Genomic DNA, 23374 nt, shown 5'->3' with positions numbered 1-23374 from the left:
GATAGTGAACTAATCCTTTAACATAATATAAATACAGGAATACATAAGGATAGGCCTATTTATTACTATTATACAGTTATAACTTATATTATAAAACTCATATCATAAATTATATACGCCTACATAAGTTATAGAATACTTATATTTTATATATATAGTGTATGCAGTATGTGCAAATAATTAAATTAAATAAAATCTCAAAACTTGTGGAAAAATACAGATGATGTTCTCTTCTGGCATGCCTTACAATGCACAAATAGGTTTAATAGTATGACCAAACAAGTTAAAACTTAGCAAAATAATGTTCCAAAGCATTTTTTTTCTCCTGTAATATTCCTTTATTTTCATTTTGACATTAACATTGGCAAAATTAAGTTCAAATCCAGTAGTCTGGGGCTGTGAGAGGCTTCTCAGGATGAAATACTTTTTTTATTGAAAGCAATTAATTGAAATTTACAAGCATGTACATCCCTCTCAACAGCTACACTACAAAATACATTACTAAAAAATCCACAAAAACAAAGGCATGAAATAGTGTTGATTCGCCACAATATTGTGCAAACCCCATACGATTCTGTTGCAGCGATGTCTAAATTAATATTATATTTGAGGATGAATGTACAGTATAATGCTAACAGGAGCGCTTGGGTCAGCACTTCATTTAAACAACATTGGGGACTCAATAATAGCACTTAAACACACACCATCTATGGCTATCTTTAGTATGACTCCTCATACTAAACACATTACAGGCATAATAAAATAAGGCAGACATGACATTTATAATGCCTAACCATTACTAAAACACATCTTCAACATTCAAACAGGATTTTAATGGAGAAAGAATATGAAAGATCGTTGCTGTGTTTCTCTCTTTGGCAACCTGGTGGCAATTATTGATTCAAGCGGTTGAGTCATTTTGATGGATTGCTCGGTTGGCTTCCTGCTTAACGCCTGTGTTCTGTATCGATGGCTTTCTCTCTCGTTCTATTCTTCATAATTAATGAACTAAAAATAGCCTAGAACACAGAGAATGAGTGATCTGTGGCTTTTTGTGCCTGTTTGAGCACAAGGCCGTGAATAAGACAAAGAGTTCAGATCCAAATTAAAGTTTTAGTAGACAGTCTAGATATTTGAATATATCAGTGCTTAGAAACCCAACAGCCAAAGAATCCACAGATCCACTGTTGAAAGTATCATCAAAGCTTTATGATTTCACAATCGATGTCTGTGTCATAATGATGACGGGCTGATACAGAATCAACAAACATACACACACGACATGTAGGGAGAAATGTATGAAATGCCGAACGGGTTTAGCGATTCCTATGTTCTCTCTTGAGAAAGAAGAACAAATCAACAAGCGGCGGGCGAGCGGTTTCTTTTTTGCCTGATAAAAAAGCCTGGCGTTCTAATCTGGCATCTGTTATTCCAGGCACAGGCTGCGGGCTGGGCAGGGAGACGGAGCGCAGGATGATTCTATAATTGAGAGCAGCAGTTTGATAAAGTAAGAAAATGAGACAAAAATGTCCCCGAGCCACAGTGAGAGAATCCTTCCTCTCACTCTGAAAGGTGTTGCCTGGTCTAACCAGACCAGTACAAGGGAATCATTTATTAGAGCTTTCCTTCTGCGAGCGTGTGTGTCTGTGCGTGCATTGGTGTGCGAAAAGCCCTGGTTATATATACATGTATAAAAATAGGAAAGCAACAAGACGAAATGAAACCGAAATCAACTATAATGTTTGCTTGAAAGTGCGACTCGACTCAAAGCTTGTGACAGTAACGAACGGCAATAATGCAGACCCTTTCAGAGCATTGGTAGATATAGTTTAATCATGAGTGTCTAGACCGTAGTGATCTTCTTATCCTTGGTAGCCTGTTTAATAGCGGCCTGTTCGCATATGATCTCTTTGAGGCGCTGCAGCCGCATGTTCTGCACGGTCAGGTCTCCCACGCCTGTCTGGCTGCGATGGAGGAGACTCAAAGCATTGATGTACTCCAGCTCTGTGTAGCGCACCCCTTGATCAACCACCAGGTTTAGCAGTTCGTCGGCGGTATTGTACAGCATCTCATAGTACTGCCTGCAGAGAAAGACACAGAGAGAAACAGAATAAAAGAGTTTGGGTTATTTCAGAAGTTGGTATATGATCGTGTTTTCCTGAAATAAGTGTTGCTGAGGATAAATTCACATGTTTGTGCATTTGCAAAAGTTTTTTATGATAATTAAAAATATATTCACAAAAATATAATACGATGCTCAAAAAATATGAAAAACATCTAAAAGTTGAAAATATAATGACATTTTTTTATGTAACATTTTTTTAACATTACAATATATTCTAAAATACGTTGTATAAAATATATTAACATTTATATATATTTTTCAAACTTTATTTTTAGCAAAATATTTTTATGAAAATAAAAACTTATTGCTTATGTTGCTTATTTATATATAAAAATTACATTTAAATAATTTTTATTTCAACTTTATTTTTAAGCAAAATATTACATATTTTTAAGTGTCAGAAAATATACAGAAATATACAGAAAACATATTTGTCATTAACCACTGTTTCCTAAGAAAAAATGTACAACAGATCATTTAAAATATTTGTAATTTGTAATTAACATTTTATGGTGTATTTATATATGAAGGTTAAAATGGATGAAAATCATAAATGAAAATACACCAAACCAATGATAATATACACACACACACTGTATGTATGTATATTTATATTTATATTTATATTTTTTTGTGTGTATATATATATATATATATATATATATATATATATATATATATATATACACAACATTGGTATGGTGTATTTTCATTTATGATTTACATTCATTTTAACAGTCATTCTCTCAGTTTTAACAAATCAGAAATGAAATATATTCACAAAAATATAATACGATGCTCAAAAAATATAAAAAACATCTAAAAGTTGAAAATATAATGAATTTTCTTTATGTAACATTTTTTAACATTACAATATATTCTAAAATACGTTGCATAAAATATATTAACATTTATATATTTTTTTCAAACTTTATTTTTAGCAAAATATTATTTTTATAAAAATAAAAACTTATTGCTTATGTTGCTTATATATATATATATAAAAATTACATTTATATAATTTTTATTTCAACTTTATTTTTTAAGCAAAATATAACATATTTATAAGTGTCAGAAAATATACAGAAAAAATATTTGTTATTAACCACTGTTTCCTAAAAAAAAATGTGCAATAGATAATTTAAAATATGTGTAATTTGGAAAAAATAAAAGTTATATCATAAGCACTTTTATACACTTTTACCTGAAAAATATGGCATATGGTGTAATTTTATGGTGTATTTATATATGACGGTTAAAATGAATGAAAATCATAAATGAAAATACACCAAACCAATGATAATATACACACACACACACTGTATGTATATATATATATATATATATATATATATATATATATATATATATATATATATATATATATATATATATATATATATATATATATATATATATATATATATATATATACACAGTATATTGGTATGGTGTATTTTCATTTATGATTTTCATTCATTTTAACATTCAATCTCTCAGTTTTAACAAATCAAAAACCAGCCAGAATGATGTCTGTAAAAATAAAATAATATAGAATAAATAAAAATAACATTTCATAACGCCTACTAATTTAAGTTTAATGAAAACACACGTATGATCGAAACACTCTCACACTGCCTTATTGTACTCCTGCATTCACAAAACTTGTTGAGAACAGATCATTTTTACATAGACCTTTTGGCCCAAGCATGCTGTTGACCAACAGGATGAGAAAACATGCATTAAACATTAGACATATAGTTCAAGGAGACAATTACACATGAGTATGCATACACGCACCCACACAAAAAGGGGCTTCCAACTTCTATTTCTGCAGCAGAGGCACATTTGTAACAGGGGTGATAAGAGCTGAATGTGTTTTGACCCCATCACAGCAGTCGACTCCTCCGAATCTCTCTCATGCTGCACCACTCGGGCACACAGAAAGGCCTTAGCCAGCAAGACTCTCTCTAACTCCCCTATCAAGCTGCCACACTCCTCCAGGTGCTCAGAGACTTCTGGCTGCACTCTAAATGAGCCTAAGAGCCCATTTTTACACAACCTCTCACTTTAAAGGTGCTCCGTACAGTGGCAGAAATGGCCAATTTTAGTCTTTTTATGATGGAGCACATGTAAATTTTAAAGCCATGCCAGACATCATAAGGGCTTGAGGTTATGAACTTCTGGAGAACACGCAACTACGTATCTAGATGCTTCATGGCTGTGATCTTTACTATAAACGCAATAGAAATTATTTTTTTGAAGTTTTAAACAAAGATTATTGGAGTAAAAGTCTTTCTGCTTCAAAATTTCACATTTAATTCAATGTACTTGCTGTTTCATTGTAATTATTTGTGCAATTTACTAGCAAATTGTTTCCACACCACATTTTTTTCAGTGCAGAGAATCTACACTCTTGAGGTTCTATATAGAACCCTAACATTCATGAGTCAATTCTAAAGACTTGCAATTTTACAGTGTACTGGCTGTTTAAACAACTTCAGAAAGAAGTTCAGTTTCTTGAAGACCAGCAGGGATGTTGTTATGGATAACCCAAGATGGTCCACTTACTAGAGAGGGAGCGCTAAATGAAAGACAGAAACACACATGCTCAAACACCTCACAGATCTGCTTTCTTCTACTAAACCTCAGTGAAGAATTCTCTAAGAACTTGGAAATAATTGTGCTGCCCTTACGCCTATAAAATGCTGATCTCTAATGCTGCAGATTAACACTAACATGGAAAATCGAATGATCACAGCATAGTCAGCCAGTAAAAAGTACAGAATCCACCCATAAGATGCTGAAAAGCGTGCCAAAAAGTGCGAATGTGAGCACAAGTGCACCTGCAGGACAGAGAGAGGGCAGTTCCATTAACCCCCATTCATCTCTGACACTGAAAAACACAGCCATTTATAACAGCCGTGACAGTACAGTGTCCTAGTAACCCTTACTGTGCCAGGGCGTTAATCCACCAGACCTGTGCTGTCTGCTCATTAGGGCTCAAAACAGGACACTGGAGAAGACAATCTCATATACAGTACAGCTCTTAAAAACAGCCACCTTAGCATAGAAGACCTCTTTAAATGGATAGAACCTAAAATTGAACATTTTTAACATATCAAGGCCACTTTTATATAATAATAGTGAATATATATCATATACACTGTTATTTAAGTAATATAAAGTATTATAGTATTTATTCATTTTGAATTAGCTTTTATTTTTATATTTTCAGTTTTCATTTTAATCTATGTTCAAGTTTTAGTAAATTTGCCTTTTTTTAAATATTTCTATGGCTTTAATTTTATTTTAGTATTTCAGTTTTAGTCATTTTAGTACTTCAATTTAACCTTAATTTGTCAGTTTTTTTATCTATTTATTTTATTTTATTTTATTTCAAACTTTTTAAAGGGGACCTATTATGCCCCTTCTCACAAGATTTAATACAAGTCTCTGGTGTCCCCTGAATGATTGAAGTTTCAGCTCAAAATACCCCACAGATCATTTATTATAGCTTGTCAAATTTGCCCCTATTTGGGTGTGAGCAAAAACACGCTGTTTTTGTGTGTGTCCCTTTAAATGCAAATGAGCTGCTGCTACCGGCTGCTTTCAAAAAGAGGGCGGAGCTTTAACAGCTTGTGCTTCAGTTGCTCAACAACAACAAAGCTGGAGGATCTCACGCAGCCAAAATGACGATTGTCGGTAATTACACATCAATGTTCGGCCTTACACTGATGGAGAAACTCAGGAAGAAGTTACAACTTTTAGAATGCATCTGGATGTTTCTGAACGGTTAGTGGATAAATTTATGTAGTTGCTTTGGAGTTGATTCAACTCATCAACTAGCATTTGCCATCAAATAAAATTTTTGTGCAAAACCCATTTGGACGGCCACTGTACAGCGTACCGGTTTGCCAAACAGAGCCATACACATTGCTATCAAATGCTGTGAATTGCTTAATATTTTTTCAAAATATCGCTCGGACAGAAATGCTCCTTTTTTAGCAGTCGAGCTTGCCAGGGTCTTGCAGGCTATCCAAGCTAACGAGACTCTAAATCTGTGCTCATGTGTGCAGCCATTGACAGAACAGTTAGCATGCTTTGCTCGAAATTTTGCTACGGCCTTAGAACTGGTACACCGTTTTCGCTTGCGAAAACAAAATGGCGGCGCCGTGGGTGGAAAGGTGGCGATTGAGGGGCAGTTATATATTATTATAATATTATAATAAGATCTCCTTCCTACGTCACAAGGGGAGCTAAATCTGAGCGGCTCATTTTTTCACATGCTTGCAGCGAAAGGCTTGCTAAAACAAAGTTACTGTGTTGTCATTTTCAGGGTTGTCACCCGATTATAGCACTTAAAGTCAGATTTTCATGACGTGAAGTTTAACAGTTTTAATTGACAAAAACATGATCTATATAATATAATATAATATAATATAATATAATATAATATAATATAATATAATATAATATAATATAATATAATATAATATAATATAATATAATATAATATAATATAATATAATATAATATAATATAATATAATATAATATAATATAATATAATCCATCAAGCAATTTCATGGGTTTATAAGTCAAAAGATCAGCTGGCTATTTGTGTGCTTGTACGTATGTTTGTTTGCTCGGTGGGCCAACTATGACATTCTCCACACTTAATTTCACACACATTTAAAAGCATTTAGCAAAACCGCGTCAAGTTGCTAATCTGATTAACTCTCGGTGGCTTTTAAGACCACCTCCTTTCCTCTCCTCTCCTCTCCCAATCCTTTCTGCCATTAGAAGATAATAAAGAGCAGGAACTTCTCACACATAGAACCTGCACCTGTGTGTGTGTGTTTTTCTGAGTGTCATTAAGTTTTAATTAGACCGAGTCTGTGTGTACAGTAGTGCATACAAAGAGTATTAAGCAAATTTATGATGCATACTGTGAAGGACGCTGGGAGATGTATGTTGGTGCGAAGGGAGACAGTGAAAAAAAAACTTGAATCAGCACAATTCGTTTCCTCCATTTTCCAGCATGTACAATATTAAAGCCATTAAGGGCTGCTTCTGTCAGCGCATTCTCAGCAACACATTAGTTAGTGGCTGAGAGAGAGAGAGAGAGAGAGAGAGAGAGAGCAGGCAAGATGCCCAAGACGATCCTCTCCATCAAACAGAACACACATGGTCATCACCACAGTAACAAATGCCAATGCTTTCCATGCAAAAGTGCATATCAGGCTTCCCGGACATTTCCTCATGCTTGACAGGACTGATTTTCACTTTAATGGGAACATTTTGCAGACAAGCTGCTCATCAGCAGCTCTGTTTTAAGTGGTGAGGCTTTGAGATGGTTTGACCTGGTTTACATATGAGAGAACAACTGGACAGGATAAGTTTTGGGATAGCAGGTGGAATAGACTCATAAATGATTCATGCACTGTTAATGGAGTAGAGTAGTAGTAGAGCTGGACAATATTTTTCAGCTTTTAATTATAGGAACCATCATTTTTTTCCTAATAGCATTTAGTCAAAATTATTCAAAATGTACAAGATCTTTTTTTAAGAAGATGGAAATAAAGATCTAAAACACAGTAAGCACGTAAATAATTAAAAATAAAAGTATTATTAAAATATCTCAAAGAAAATCTTATTTTTTTTTTTTTAAATTCTGTTTTACATTTTTAAATTATAAGCGGCACCATATCAATATATAGTAATAAACAGTAAAATGTATAAATCTATGTGATGGTGCCATCACATAGGGGCACAAAATCACTCTCACGGACCTTCTCCGGGACTGTTCCTGGCTGGTGGAATGACCTACCACGCTCTATCCGAGCAGCCGAGTCTCTAGCCATTTTCAAAAAAATGCTAAAGACGTATCTTTTTCGTCAGCATTTGACCCAGTAGTAGTAGCACTTACCTTGACTAATATTCTTCTCCTATCTGTGTATTTATTTATTTAAAAAAAAAAAAAAAAAAAAAAAAAAAAATTTCGCTATGAGCACTTTACTGACATAACTGTGACTTCACTCAGCACTTACATACTGTTGTTCTCATGTTGATTTAATTGATTCTACTACTCTCATTTGTAAGTCGCTTTGGATAAAAGCGTCTGCTAAATGACTAAATGTAAATGTATTTACAGTGCCCTCCACAAATATTGGCACCCTTAGTAAATATGAGCAAGGGTGGCTGTGAATCTGCAATGTTTATACTTTTGATCTTTCATTCAAAGAATTCACAAAATTCTAACTTTTCATTTAAGTAAAACAATTGAAAGTGGAGGGAAACTCACAATATAAAATAAATGTTTTTCTCTAGTTCACATTGGCCACAATTATTGACACCCAATTATTGCAATGTCCCTTTCCGAAGATAACAGCTCAGAGTCTTCACCTATAATGCCTGATGAATTTGGAGAACAGCTGACAAGAGATCAGAGGCCATTCCTTCATCTCTCCAGATCCTTCAGATTCCCAGCTCCATGTTGGTGGTGCTTCTCTTCAGTTCACCCCACTCATTTTCTTTAGGTTTCAGGTCAGGGGACTGGGATGGCCATGGCAGAAGCTTAATTTTGTGCTCAGTGACACATTTTTGTTTTGATTTTGATGTTTGTTTTGGATCACTGTCCTGATGGAAGATCCAACCATGGCCCATGATAGGATTTCTAGCAGAAGTGGTCAAGCTTTGTTTTTTATTTTTTGGTATTTGATAGAATCCATGATGCCATGTATCTGAACAAGATGTCCAGGACCTCCAGCAGAAAAACAGGCCCACAGCATTAAAGATCCAGCAGTATATTTAACTGTGGGCATGGGGTACTTTTTATCCATGTGTGCACCAAACCCATCTGCCAAAAAGCTCTTTTTTTAGTTGTCATCTGGCCATAGAAGCCGGTCCTGTTTGAAGTTCCAGTCGTGTCTGACAACTGAATATGCTGGAATTTGTTTCTGGATGAGAGCAGAGGATTTTTCTTGAAACCTCCCGAACAACTTGGGATGTAGGTGCTGTTTGATAATTTTTTTTAGGCTTTCTGAGACTCAAGACTCAACTAATCTCTGCAATTCTCCAGCTGTGAAACTTTCCTCCTCACTGCGCTTTAAGATGATTTAGATTTCTTCCAGGCAGATTTGTAACATCTTTAGTTGATTGGAACTACTTAATTATTGCCTTTATGATGGAAATTGGGATTTTCAATGCTTCAGCTATTTTCTTATAGCCATTTTCTATTTTGTGAAGCTCAACAATCTTTTGCTGCACATCAGAACTATAGTCTTTGGTTTTTCTCATTGTGATGAATGATTAAGGGAATTTGGCCTTTGTGTTCCCTCATATTTATACTCCTGTGGAACAGGAAGTCATGGCTGGACAATTTCAAGTTCATGACCACCCTGGTGTGCTTAAAAATGTAAATATGAATGGGAATATATTTCAGAGATATTTTACTCATAAGAATTTCTAGGGGCGCCAATAATTGTGGCCAACAAGTATTGGAGAAAAACATTTATTTCATAATGTGAGTTTCCCTCCACTTTCAGTTGTATTACTTTGATGAAAGGTTAGAATTTTGTGATTTTTTTAAATGAAAGCTCAAAAGGATAAACAATGCAGATTTATTTTCACAGCCGCCTTTGCTCATATTTACTAATATTAAAATTTCTTTGCCAATATTTGTGGAGGGCACTGTACATATATTTTACTATTTTTTAATGCATGCCCCACAGAGACATTGGTGAATATTTTTGAGTGATGACATAAATTAATAATTGAATCAGAGTTTATATAATATATTCCCTGAAAATATTCACAGAAATAAATCAAAACCGTATTCATCTATTAATGGCCAAATAAAACAACACTGGAAAATCATGGTAATATTCACAATGGTGCTTAATTTTATCAGCATCAAAATTAACATTAATGTATTATAATATTAATACACGGGAGTTAGACTCTGTGTGGAAGCTAATTTCCCTGCAATTTTATTTCCTAGAATATCCATGAAGTAATGAATATCACATAAATAGGAACAAAAAAGAAAATATAAAGAAATATATCTAGATAAACATAAACAGAAATGGAGAAAAACCTCATGTTACTCACATACGCATACACAGAAAGACCAATGTGCTGTCAAGTGCAGCTGCCGGTTTGTTTTGTGGTTATCAGGAGCACAAAGCAGCCGTGGTGTAAACAGTCCAGCCCGTCACCCTGACACACTGGCTAAATGTCGTTTTTCCACAAGCCTTTACAAATGGCCTCACAAGACAGGTGCTTTTCCAACAGCTTGACCTCTGACCCATGCATGTCAGTCAGCCAGTCACTGAACTGTGAATTTTCTAACAAATTCCCCTTTCCTTCCTGAGAGCATGTTTTATATTTCACACTGGAAGAGAGAGAGAACGTGATCAGCATGGCTGATTATTTTTGTAAATTTTAATGTTTTTGTCTGGTCTTCACTACAGCATAATCTGCCATTTAGAAAGAAAGAGACTGTCCAACACAGATGCAATGTGAAAAACAACACTGCTTTTTGAGAACTTTCAGCGTTTTGTGTTGCTTAGGGGTGGGTTTATCCAAAATAGATTATACCAAAATAGTATGGGATTTTCTGCATGGAAAATTAAATTCTAATTCAGATCTTCTAAACTTCTAAATTCCAAAGCAGAACTGAGTTCATGTAAAGCCTGCTAATCAGATTATAACTAATGATTTCAGCCATTACTTGCCACCTTACATTAGGCATCAGATGAACTAGTTAACTAGTTGCTAGTAGATATTCCTACCCAACTGCACCAGGTAAGGATTTACTGTCTGCACTCCCATTGGTAGTCGCCACATTTCATCATTGCTTATTTGCATATTTATCTTTGCCTATATATCTACACTAATGTTCAAAAGTTTGGGATTAGCAACATTTTTCATCTTTTTGAAAGAAATCTTTAAGAATATCTTTACTTTTGATCAATTTAAAGTGTCTTTGCTGAATAAAAATAAAAATTTCTACTGACCCCAAACTTTTGAATGGTAGTAGTATGTACAGTGCCTATAGAAAGTCATAATATCCTGTGGAAATCTTTACCTTTTGTCACATTACACCCTACACAACTTTGAGCTGTATGTACAAATTATAACCCTCATCATCAACGTGAAAATAACATTTTAAAACATTCTGGAGGATTATTAAAAAATTAATTAGGAAACACCTCGTTTGGTAAAGTGAACAGCCCCATTAGAGTATACCATTATAAATTTGGTGCAACCAATCAACTTTCAGATTAAACACCAGGCTAATTGCCCCACCTGACATCAATTGACCCTTCGCCGGGAGTTTGATTGACAAGCGATCTAACCAATCAGAACAATGCATCCGCCATTTTGTCTGACAAAGCAGTCAGGAGTTCGAAGATTAACCTCGGTGGGGTTAAACTTGACAAATTGTGTATATTGATGTCTTTCTGTGTTTGAAACAACATTCATTCTCATGTTCATTCATGTTTATTTGACGCTATAAATGGACTAGTAGGAAGAGATGATCGGTTAACGAGCCTCTTGAGCTGATGATCTACAGCAATCTGTCACAATCATGGTCACGACACATTAAAGAGCCACAAAATGTTTTTTATTGTTTGAATTTCTTTAATAACTACACAATTTGAAAGCTGGGACTTTGTTTAATATCGTAAGTAACCTGCTCTGTCTTGTCTGTCGACGTGTTGTCAGTATCCTCTTTGCTCTGCGATGTATTTTTCGCAGTGTGTGGCGTGACAGCGCCACAGCTTGTCGGACAAAGAAACAGTAACTAAGGGGGCGGGTCTTTGCGAAGGGTCAATTGTAGTGGTTTTGATTACTTCAGAATAAAACCAGCAGTTTCTCTAAGATTCCACTGTTAGTAGTGCATGGTACTGCAAAGAATTCACCATGGTAGGGAAAGGACTTTCCTGAAAAAGTGCCACACTCGGTCTTGTTTGCACTATGCAAAAACACACCTGGAAGACTCTGATGCCATCTGGCAAAAGGTGCTATGGTTTGATGAACTGACCTTTTTGGACTGAACTTCAAGAACCTTGTTTGCCAAAAATAAACAGTTATGGAAATGTAGAAGTTAAAGTTAAAGCGCCAATGCGAAAATTCCAAAAAAGTCAATTGGTGCCTCAGTGACTATTTCACTCAGAGAAGCTGTCAATCACAGCTGTCAATCATGACACCACACCCAGTTTGTATAGCATCAAATAACTAACTAAAAAAAAACTTCTTTTAAAAAATGACCACTTGAACTTAGATCATAGCTACACAGCGTTATGTTGTGAGAGTGTTTCTATTCAGAGAGGACTAGGCGATTGGTCAGGATTGAAGGGAAAATGGATGCTGCCAAGTACATCCAAATTCTTGAGGAAAACCTGCATCCATCTGCTAGACAGCTGAAGATGGGCAGGTCATTCACCTTCCAACAGAACAGTGATCCAAAACATACCACCAAAAGAACAACGCAATGGCTTAAGGATAGGAAGGTGAATGTCCTTGAGTGGCCAAGTCAGAGCCCTGACTTAAATCCACTAGAAAATCTGTGGATGGACTTGAAGAAAGCAGTCCATTGCCACTCACCACAGAATTTGACTGAACTTGAGCAATTTTGCAAGGAAGAATGGGCAATTATTCCCCAATCTAGGTGTGCAAAGCTAGGACAGACATATCCAAAAAGATTAATGGCTTTAATAAATTAAAAGGTGGCTCTATGAAGTATTAAATCAGGGGAATGATGACTTTTCCAATCCTGTTACTTTGTTGTATGACAATTATTATTTTTTTTTTTTGATTTCAGGCTCTATGACAAATAAAATAACTATTTCAAAGGGGTATGATGACTTTCTATAGGCACTGTATGTAGTGATTGAAAATGCAGATAAACTGGGTTCATACACATGGGTTCTAGGATCATTTGTCCTTATGCTATGATCAATCTGAGTTGAAAAACAAATACACATACATTCGCACACAAACAGAAGTCTCTTGCCAGGTTTGGGTGACGTTGATAAGATATTACTGAGGCACCTGCAGGACTCTGGGACATGGCCTGGCTCAGTCTAAGGCTGTGAGCAGATGGTGTGTGTATGTGTACGTGTGTGAGCATGTAGCGAGAGTAAAAGCACTCTGGTTTTGCTTGGGGACTGGATCAACACCAGGCACAAGGTCATTTCAATGAAAAAAATACTAGTGAAGTTGTTTACTCCTGATTTAAACATCAAAACCTCTGGCAGTAGCCCTGTGCAATCAAATTACACTGTTTGTACTGGCTTAAATAAATAAATGTGCTCATGTTCATGTTTTTAGGCATGCTCTGCAGTGTTCCTCCAATGACGGCACGTTTCTCCTCACTAGATGGCACTGTGACCAAAGCCTGCCGCACTAGAGGAGAGCCGCTGGGTTTGGCCACTGCACTGCTCAGGTTTAACTCAAATCGATGGTTATTACTGTGTCCTTGGCCCAGTCGCCCACAGCAAGCATTCAGATGGGAGAGCGGCCAACGATTCCCTTTTTTCCTCATGGGCCTTTCTCCATCTCCCAGCATCCACATATATGCTTCCATCTCTTTCAATGAATCCCTCAACACACAGGCATTTATACACACTCAAAGCTGGAGGTAAATGACAGGGGTACAGCTGCAAGAGGCTAGTGCTATAGTGCTCATTTATTATCTTGTTTTCCAAGCAGTTTATGAGGATAATGCCAATGTATTCATAACAGGGTTTACAGAGAGGCGCTCTCTCTGCCGTGTGTGTGTAGGAGGGGTCAATCAGAGGAGCCTTGATAGAGTAAACAATGCACTGTAATTTCAATCACCACCTGTACCACCCATGCATCACGTGACATCATATATGAGAAGGCATGGGGGGGGTGTCAATAAGCCAGCGCTGTAATAATCATGCAAGAAATCCACTGGGTATTGATTTCCATTGTTTGTACAGCAAAATGCACATTACTCTCTTTAATTTCACAGCCAGCAGTGATCTTTGCATAAAAATGTAGAAACGTCCTGTTAATTATAAACTAGGGGTGTAACGGTACATGTATTTATCCCGAACCGTACGGTACAGACGTCACGGTTCAGTTCATGCAGTTAGATGAAGAAATACAGTCAGTCACAGGCGATCCACACTCCAATCCGGAAGGGGGCGCACCCGGTAATGCAACACTGTTTGCTAACCGCCACAACGGGAAAAAGAACAGAATAACAACAGTGAATGTGCGAATGACCACTTGAAAACAAGTCCTCTAGATGCACTAGATTTAATAGTCAGAATTGGACACTAAAACTAAAGTGTGACCATTTTTCCTATTGTACCGAAATCGTACCGAACCGTGACCCCAAAACTAAGGTATGTACCGAACCGTGACTTCTGTGTACCGTTACACCCTATTTTTAACTGATCCTTTTTCTATATGTATTGTGAAACACGCTATACAAATAAATGTGAATTGAATTAATTGAAAGGTTATACTGTAAAGTATAGATATAAAGTATGAAGTTTTGCACATCCCTACTGAGAATATGTGTGTATTCTACCTGGCGAAATCCAGATCAGCCTCGCGTGACATGGTGATGTTGGTCAGGTTCTGCTGGAGGACAAAGATATTTCTGCACATCTTCTTGATGCCAGACTCACTGATGCGCTTGAAGTACTGAGCTCCATTTATCAGAATACAGGAGATCAGGTGACCCAGACCTGCACCAAGATAGGAAGACAGTCAGAAAAGAAAGACTCCTTCAGGCATCAGCTTCCTGTTGAGGCAAGTGGTCACTCACCCTCAAAGATATACTGAAACTTGTGCTGCTGCAGGGCAGCTCCCATCACTTCCTCTATGGCACTGATGTCCTTATTCAGCTTCACCACCAGGGGGTCGTAGTCCATGCTGGCTGCATTAGCCACGATGGCGTAGTTGCCTTGTTTTGCCAGAGGGATCAGATAATGGAAACAGTGGACCCTGATGGGGCAGAGACGACAGGCACGGAATTACAATCATAAGCTGAGTAAGATAAGAACTTTCCTGAAGCTTGAGATATGACTTGTTTTAACTCACACAGGATTTCACCTCAAAATGAATATTTTTCACATTAAGCTCACATTAAGTCTTTTCATCTAGCATTCCTGGAAAACCTCAATTAAGATGTCTTTGATCATGTAAACTAGTTATTTTCAAATTTGGTATATTTTGTCACACTATTTATTTTAAAAAGGGAGTTTGTGTCAGTGTTATTTTAGCATCATTAATTTACTATAGCCGTGTTTCCACCTCAGCAACTTTCCCAAAGGAATTAGGGGCTTTGGGGTGGTACTCTGTGTGTTTCGACTGCAGGGACCAGGGTCTAAATGAAGGTCTGGGTAAAAATCCCCACCTCACAAAGTCCCTGCTCACAAGGTGGTACTTTTTCAAAGTTCAGGACATTTCTGGGGTGGGACTTGGGTGCTGAACATGCTGATTGGTTCAGTTCACACAGCATTTTGATTGGTTGACTCTACTCAGCATTTTATTTCAACCACCATTTTTAAAAGTCTGCTGCGGTGCGTGCAGTAAAAGCTGTTTGCTATTCGAATCAACAATGGAGTTTGTTGGACCAATGGACCGATGAGGAGGCTTTATTAAGGCTTTATTAAGCTTATATGCGGAGGACGAAATCCAGCTGGAACTGGAAAGTCGCAAACAGTCCTACGTCACTGTACTAATCTTCATGGTACTTTTGACCATGATGAAACGCAGACAGCAACAGGTCTGGGGGAAAAAAATGTGTTCCTGGCTACTACTGACCAAGGCTTCTGTGCTTGTCCGTGTTCCACTCAAAGCGTGCGCACGGATTCAGTTCTCTTTTACGGCTTTGAGTTTCTTTTTATATCAAGCACGTCCTGCTCTTTACTTTTTCATTCATTCATGTTTCTTTATTAATAACGATAATTACAGTCCTGCCCACTGAAAGTTGCACGGATTATCATACAGATATTAATACGACACATTTTAGGACATAAAGGTCTATGCGGCAAAACGCGCACTTTGGCCGGTACAACCTGAAATATATTATTATTAACTTTTCATCAACTTTGGTAGGCTCTACAACAAAGGAATTGCTGATCTCTAGTAATTGTTGGTAAAGGGTGAGACCTGGTGAGCCACATGTTTTTTGTCAAAGAGCCAGGAGTGGCTCGCAAGCCACAGGTTCCTGACCACTACTCTAGACTGTCATCAGTCCCCAGAGAAACGCCAGATGCTAGTGGTGAATATCTTATTCCACAGCTTCACTCTATAAACTCTGAATGAACTGGGATGATGGAATGTCCTGTGAGCAGGTCCATGTGTGTTTGTAGGTACAATCTGTGAAGTGTTCATGGCCTAATACACCTGCGTTAAGGTGCACAGATAAAGAGTTTTTCTGACACAGAAATAGAGAGAGAATTTGAGATGGAGAGATTTCCATAATGGCCTCCAAAAGACCTGCAATAAACCTCTCTCATTCAGCATTAGAAAAGCTTTAAGCGAAGACGCCTGCTACCAAACCATAAAGCCCGCATCCTCTTCTTCTTACCTTCTCTTATGGCTTAATTTACCCTCAAGCACTGTCAAGGGAAATTTGCTTGATGGAAAAAGTCAATAACGCGTAGCATGGGAGCCGCGAGTTATTGTTTCCAAATCATAAACAGGATCACATAAGCTAAATGATATCAGAGAATAATCGGGGGAGTGGGAGGGAGTGCCTGTGGAGGAGGGTATGGAGAGTGAATGACCCATTGGTGATCTTTCAGGCCAGGCAGACTCTTTGGAAGACCTAAAAATACAAGCCATTTAACACTTATGGAGATAATAGTTCTAGCGGTGTAGATTCAGGCGGCAAATCTGCAGCGTTTACGTCACTATGTGTGTGAAGATACCTTAAGATTTGCGTTTGGAGTCTTCTCAGATTAAAATGAAAAGGTGGGACCTACCTGACCTCCAGATGCAGCACCAGCAGGCAGCGGTCAGCAATGTCCTGGAAGGATCTGGAGAGGTCAGTCAACGTCTGGAGAATCTGTTCTCGACTGCGAACATTCTCAGCATTCACTTGAGCATCTGAGCCTGGGGACAGACCTAGAAAGACAAAAAAAAACAAAAAAAAGACAGTCTGAGCAATAAAACAACAGAAACCGAAAAAAGAAAAACATTTAAAGCCAATATACCAAGTGGAAATACATCCCAGACTTCCTAATAAGCGATGCCAACAAGTTTAACAAGCACAGGTGTGGTGTTTGGGTATCCACATACTTTTGGACCCTTAAAGAACCCTTCAGTAAAAAACAAAAAATGGTGTAGGATTTACAAATAATTACAAAGAGATGGCAAGTAACATTGAATTAAACATTACATTTTGAAGCAGAAAGACTGAAATAGTATTTTCTTCTAAAATGTACTCCAAATTTTTTTTTTACAGTGTAATCAATGATACGCAAACACACATACAGCAGGCTATGAAACAGAAAAGTGTGTGTGCATGACACTAGGCGATCAATGAGGCACGAGAGATGGCGATGGACACTGACTTCCTGTAACTCTCTGCGGCATGTCTGCACTTCTGAAGGTCACATTCGCACACTCACATATAACTGTGTGCAGAGAAGAAGCATGTGTGTGTGGACGTGTTTGCTGTGATGATGGATGCCGGTTTGCTCACATGGCCCTGGGTCCCTTGTGTTTGTTCAGGAAAATGGGCACTGCCATTGAGCAATTATACATATATACACAGACCAGAGTCAAAAGACATTTGGTAGTTAATTACTGTCTTTCTATAACTCTTAGCAGGAAAAAGGTTTGTGGGAGATAAGCGTATGTTTGGCTTGGAATGATTAAAAATGCTTGAAGACAAGAAGTACAAATACAGCAGAGATGACCAGGTGGTAGATTAGAGGCACTGGGCCACCAAGGACTGATCTGTAATTCCAGAGAGCGCAGAAAATTCCCCTGATGTGACGTCCTGCGGATAACAGAACTGTCAGGCCAGTGTAAAAAGAAAACAGTCCATTTTAGGTTTAATTTGGCAGGGAGAACCAAGTAAGCAATTACATTTTGCCATCCTATAATTACATTTAAAAAGATGAGCTCACCTATAGTACAAATTTAGTTCAACCATCATTTACTCACCCTCCTATCATTTTAAACCTGTATGACCTTATGTCTTTTGTTGAACACAAAAGGAGATGTTTTAAAGAATGATCATACTGCACTTTTCCATACATACAGGTTTGATGCTTATGATGCCAAATGGTTCTTGTGCACCAAAGTTGAACATGTAGAGGCATTTATTCAAGGTTATATGAGGTTTAACAAAAAGATAATAGAATCCATTATAATCAGTGATATTGACTATACACTGGATGCGGTGCGGTGCGACGGATGTCACGCGACAACACATTCCCGACAGTAAATGGATTCCAAATTCTGTTTTTGATGTAGTCCAAGTGCTTTGCAATGGTTGGTTTGTCGCATTCGGTGTAGACAGCTTTTAGCTGTTGCGGTGCAACGCAACACGGAAAAAGTCGCGTCTGGTTTGGACATGGTGATAATATTAAACGGTACCACAAGATAAAGATCTATTTCAGAACCAGCTGCTATCAAAATAACATGGCTGCGGGTACGGGCCAGATATTATTGCGTTTTATTATTTATTATTATTGCTTATATTATTTGCCGACCATTGCTCTATAGTGTATATGTGTTATTTAATATAATCTATTTTTTAATTATGATATATACATAAATTTACATATATACATACATTTTTGTAAATATACTATTTATAATAGGTATTATATTTAAGAATCTTCAATAATATTTTCAAAGCTAACATAAACTATTTCATATTCCCCTATCAAGCTTTTAATCATTATCTGCTTTTGCAGAGCCAGCCAAAGTAAAGCTGTTTTACCAGTTGGGTGCAATCGAAAAAATGTTGTTTATTTAAGGCAGTTCATCATTTTAGTGAATTTGGAACTGAGCCTTTCATGAACAGCATGATCCAGACATTCAGAGTGTACTGCAAATCCAATGGAAGCCGATACTGCACGCCAATTAACCTGCACATTTGGATTATGCAGTTAGTCTGAATTCCATCCATGTGTAGAGCCAGTTGTCAAGTTGTGTGTTTATTAACACAAGTGTGCTCATGTATACACATACCAACTGTCGGTGAATGAGTGAGTGCAGCGGCATGTGGCAAAGCAGGACTGCTCTGTTTAAAGTCTATGTGTGCCAGGACCCCCTGCCCCAGACCCCCACTGGGGGTGCGAGAGAGAAATGGGCTCTGCTGTCCATCGCCTCTGAGCTCATCCCGCCGCGATGGTGTGATCAAGGTCGCGCCACATGGGGCCGCCAATTTCGAGTCACAAACAGACCACTGAATGTCGTCTTCTGTCTTCCTTTATTTCTTTTATCGGTGGCTGCGCACTTGCGTAGATGTGTGCCATGTGAGTGAGTTGGGCTCATCCAATTATTTTCAAATCCTATCTCGCCTAAGCGTCTGTTCGATGCCATCTGTGAGAGGGTGGCACTCGTAAAGACAGAGAGAAAAGAAGAGACTGGAGATCAATCATTCGTTGATACCCTTCTCCACTGCCTGTCAGGGTGAAGTTTAAGCACAGCAGCTCTGCCCAAAAACTGCTGTTGAAAAACTGCATCATCTCGCCGCACACCTCCCACTGGCTGTTAAACATAGCGCTCTAATAAACAAGATATCTGACCTCTGCAGCAGCAGAGGGAGAGGGAGAAGAAGAGAGATAAAACGAGAGACAGAAGCCTCATGAATGATGCATGTGATTGGCTGAGAGCGTTAATTATTCGGCTGCAGTAACAGCAGTGACATCTGCATGGGGAGAGCCAAGCTCTGTCTGCTGACGACCTTTGACCTCACTGCGTCAGCACTATGACTCGCTGGCTAAGCCTTCAGGACAGAACTTGAGAGGGTGAGAAAGTACAGAAAAATGAGTAGGTTTCTACGGTAAAAGCTCTTCCAGAAATTAAAGCGTGTCCGTGTGTATCCACACACATTATGCTAATAGATGGAAAGCAGACCTTTACTGTCGGCGATAAAGGTACTTTAAAAAACTCAAAAAATGAACAGATCACTTGACCCAAGACTTACTCATTCTTTGGCACTAAAGGCTATAAAAGCTCAAAGCTCCGAGTCTGTTCAGCGATATGAGAGTGCTGAATCTCCCGAGAGCTAGGAAGCATGTTAAAGGAAGAGAGTTGTTTTGACATCAGTTTTGTGTTTTGTCTGTCAAGCCTAGGTAGGTATAAGGTGGTTAAAGGTCTTGCTCAAAGGCAGGAGGGTAATGGTCAGAAGACAACTCCTGAGATAAAACTCAACCTGGGGCCAAAGTACCTTTAAGGAAAATCAGTTCACTTGGCAGCCATCTTGGGCAGCTATTTTCTAGTCATGTGAGTATGGCTTCTATTTACATGACTAGAGAAAGATTGAAAACTCAAATATAAACCTATCAGGCCTACCATTATGACCACCATTCTAATATTGTGTTGGTCCCACTTTTGCTACCAAAACAGCCCTGACCCATCGAGGCATGGACTCCACTAGACCACTGAAGGTGTGCTGTGGTATCTGGCACCAAGATGTTAAAAGCAGATCCTTTAAGTCATGTAAGTTGCGAGGTGGGGCCTCCATGGATCAGACTTGTTTGTTCAGCACATCCCACAGATGCTCTATTGGACTGAGATCTGGAGGCCAAGTCAACACCTCAAACTCTTTGCTGTGCTCCTCAAACCATTCCTAAACCATTTTTGCTTTGTGGCAGGGCACATCATCCTGCTGAAAGTAGCCACAGCCACCAGGGAATACCGTTTCAATGAAAGAGTGTACATGGTCTTGCAACAATGCTTAGGTAGGTGGTACGTGTCAAAGTAACATCCACATGGATGGCAGGACCCAAGGTTTCCCAGCAGAACATTGCCCAAAGCATCACACTGCCTCCACAGGCTTGCCTTCTTCCCATAGTGCAACCTGGTGCCGTGTGTTCCCCAGCCATCCATGTGTTGTGAAAGAAAATGTGATTCATCAGACCAGGCCACCTACTTCCATTGCTCCGTGGTCCAGTTCTTATGATCATGTGCCCACTGTTGCCGCTTTCGGCGAAGGACAGGGGTCAGCATGGGCATCCTGCCAGCATTAACTTCTTAAGCAATTTGAGCTACAGTAGCTCGTCTGTTGGATCGGACCACACGGGTCAGCCTAGTTTGTCAATATTATGTGTATGGAATCAGAAATAAATCTAAGGAGAATGGGATCATAAACTTAATGTAAATTAAAAACAAATTATTTCAACTCTCTACAAATGATCTTTTTCTCATACCATCTCTGCAGGGGCTTCCTGCACCTGTGGATACTATTGACAGGTTTGACCCATGTTTTTTATCTTCATTTAAAGGGGACCTATTATGCCCCTTTTTACAAGATCTAATATAAGTTTCGGGTGTCCCCAGAATGTCTGTGAAGCTTCAGCTCAAAATACTCCTCAGAAAATCTATTATATCATGTTGTAATGCCCATTTTTGAGTGGATGGAGAAAGATGCTGTTTTTGTGCATGCATCTTTAAATGCAAAAAATGCAAAAAAGCTACTGATCCCCACCCCACTTTCCAGAAGAGGGTGGAGCCTGTATAACTCGTGTCTCAGATACTCTGCCAAAAATTAATTACTTGGATGTGTTTTAAAGCCATAACAGTTTAAACTTCTGATATATGGTTTTCTGAGCGCACACATCCAAAGCACGCGCAAAGAAAGCTGGCTGTCAGACATTTTTCTTACATGTCTTATTGCACTTAAACTGTCAAATACACACAAGGTTATGTCAAAAACACACAAAGTTCACATAAACCATCAGTTATGTCTGTGAACGTAAACAGAGGGGAAAGAAATCACATTTGTGTATGTTAGATCTGTGTATTAAAGTGACAGCAGCATAATATACAGTAAGAATAGGGGGAAATCTAGAACTGCTCATTTGGAGAGATTGTTTATGATTTATGGGGATTATATGTAAAAAAAAGTGGGTGGATTTTTACCATTATTGGCTGGTTGTTTACGCACACTGTGGAAACACATCTGCGTTGAAACACCTTATAAAAGTGAATTTTGCATAATAGTTCCCCTTTAATACTGAAGACCGAATGAGGGGAGTGATTTTAGTGAGAGCATCTATCTGACTGTAGCTGGGTTTCCATCCACATAATTTTATGTTAATTTTTATGTGAAATATGCATTAAAAAATGCATAAATTTGCATGAGGCAGTAAAAATGTGACCAAACAAATTCATTCCGAAAAGAAAATCATTGGATCAGTATCCATAGCATCTCAAACTCATTCTGAAATGCCAGAGCAAAAGCCTGTCATCAAAATGATTGTTATTACCTTCAAGATGTGTCTGACACGTTGTTGCTCAAGACATAAGGCATCTATTCCTGATCGCCTATCTGCAAGCTCTAAACTGCAAATTTTTCTTGGACATGGAATGGAAATGCTGCATTATTTGCCAACAGTTGTTGTGATAGTCAGATTTTAATTTACAGCATTCACATACTGTAAATCACATTCTCAATTTGGATGTAAACAGCTTTTGTAATATTATTCTGAATTTAATCTGAATACACGAAAGTCTGAAAGGGCAAAAAGAAAAAAAACACACAGGGGAGATCATACAAAAACGCATCTGTCCTGAGGAAACAAGGCTCTGGGCGTAGGTTCATTTAAGGACAATTTTATGTTATTAAAACAATCCCAGATGGGTGATGAAACACAAACTCTCTTCCTGTCTTCATGACCAATCAAAGCCCATCGATTTCTACCCAAACAGTGGGTGCAAGACTGAAGAACGTGTCCTAGTGCCAAATCAAATTTAGATTACATTAAGATTCAACACCATGACGCTAAAGTGCAGGGCTATCACACGCATCTTATCGCAGAGGTCCGAGTGTTTGTTTTAGCAGAGGTTGGAGGGACGGAGATTGAGCAATGCTACGGATTAAACTCATTGTGACAAGGACAAGGTCTCATTGTCCTCCGACAAACTGCCGGACATTCTTTGTGGAATACTTCTAGTGCACACAAACGCCACATCAGGGTGGTCATAGGTGCATGAAGGATGTCTCTTCCTGAGCGCGGTGGGCCTACGTTTTAGAAAGACAAGGGCAAAGAGCTCTTTCTCTCAC

At 38.0% G+C, this 23374-nt stretch overlaps 1 protein-coding gene across 1 annotated transcript in view; it reads right to left on the bottom strand.

Moving 5' to 3' along the window:
- Positions 1-1161: 1161 nt before the first annotated feature.
- exoc4 (exocyst complex component 4) overlaps positions 1162-23374 on the bottom strand; it is a 146440-nt gene continuing 124227 nt past the window's right edge. The window contains exons 15-18 of the mRNA XM_067391025.1: positions 17109-17250; positions 14942-15120; positions 14702-14861; positions 1162-2081 (exon numbers count right to left, since the gene is read on the bottom strand). Coding sequence (XP_067247126.1) covers positions 1844-2081; positions 14702-14861; positions 14942-15120; positions 17109-17250 — 719 coding nt within the window. The 3' untranslated portion in view covers positions 1162-1843. The remainder of the gene's footprint in view (positions 2082-14701; positions 14862-14941; positions 15121-17108; positions 17251-23374) is intronic.

This window comes from Chanodichthys erythropterus, chromosome 8 (genome assembly GCF_024489055.1).
Source record: "Chanodichthys erythropterus isolate Z2021 chromosome 8, ASM2448905v1, whole genome shotgun sequence".
Taxonomy (NCBI): domain Eukaryota; kingdom Metazoa; phylum Chordata; class Actinopteri; order Cypriniformes; family Xenocyprididae; genus Chanodichthys; species Chanodichthys erythropterus.
This window is presented reverse-complemented; position numbering and strand designations above follow the sequence as displayed.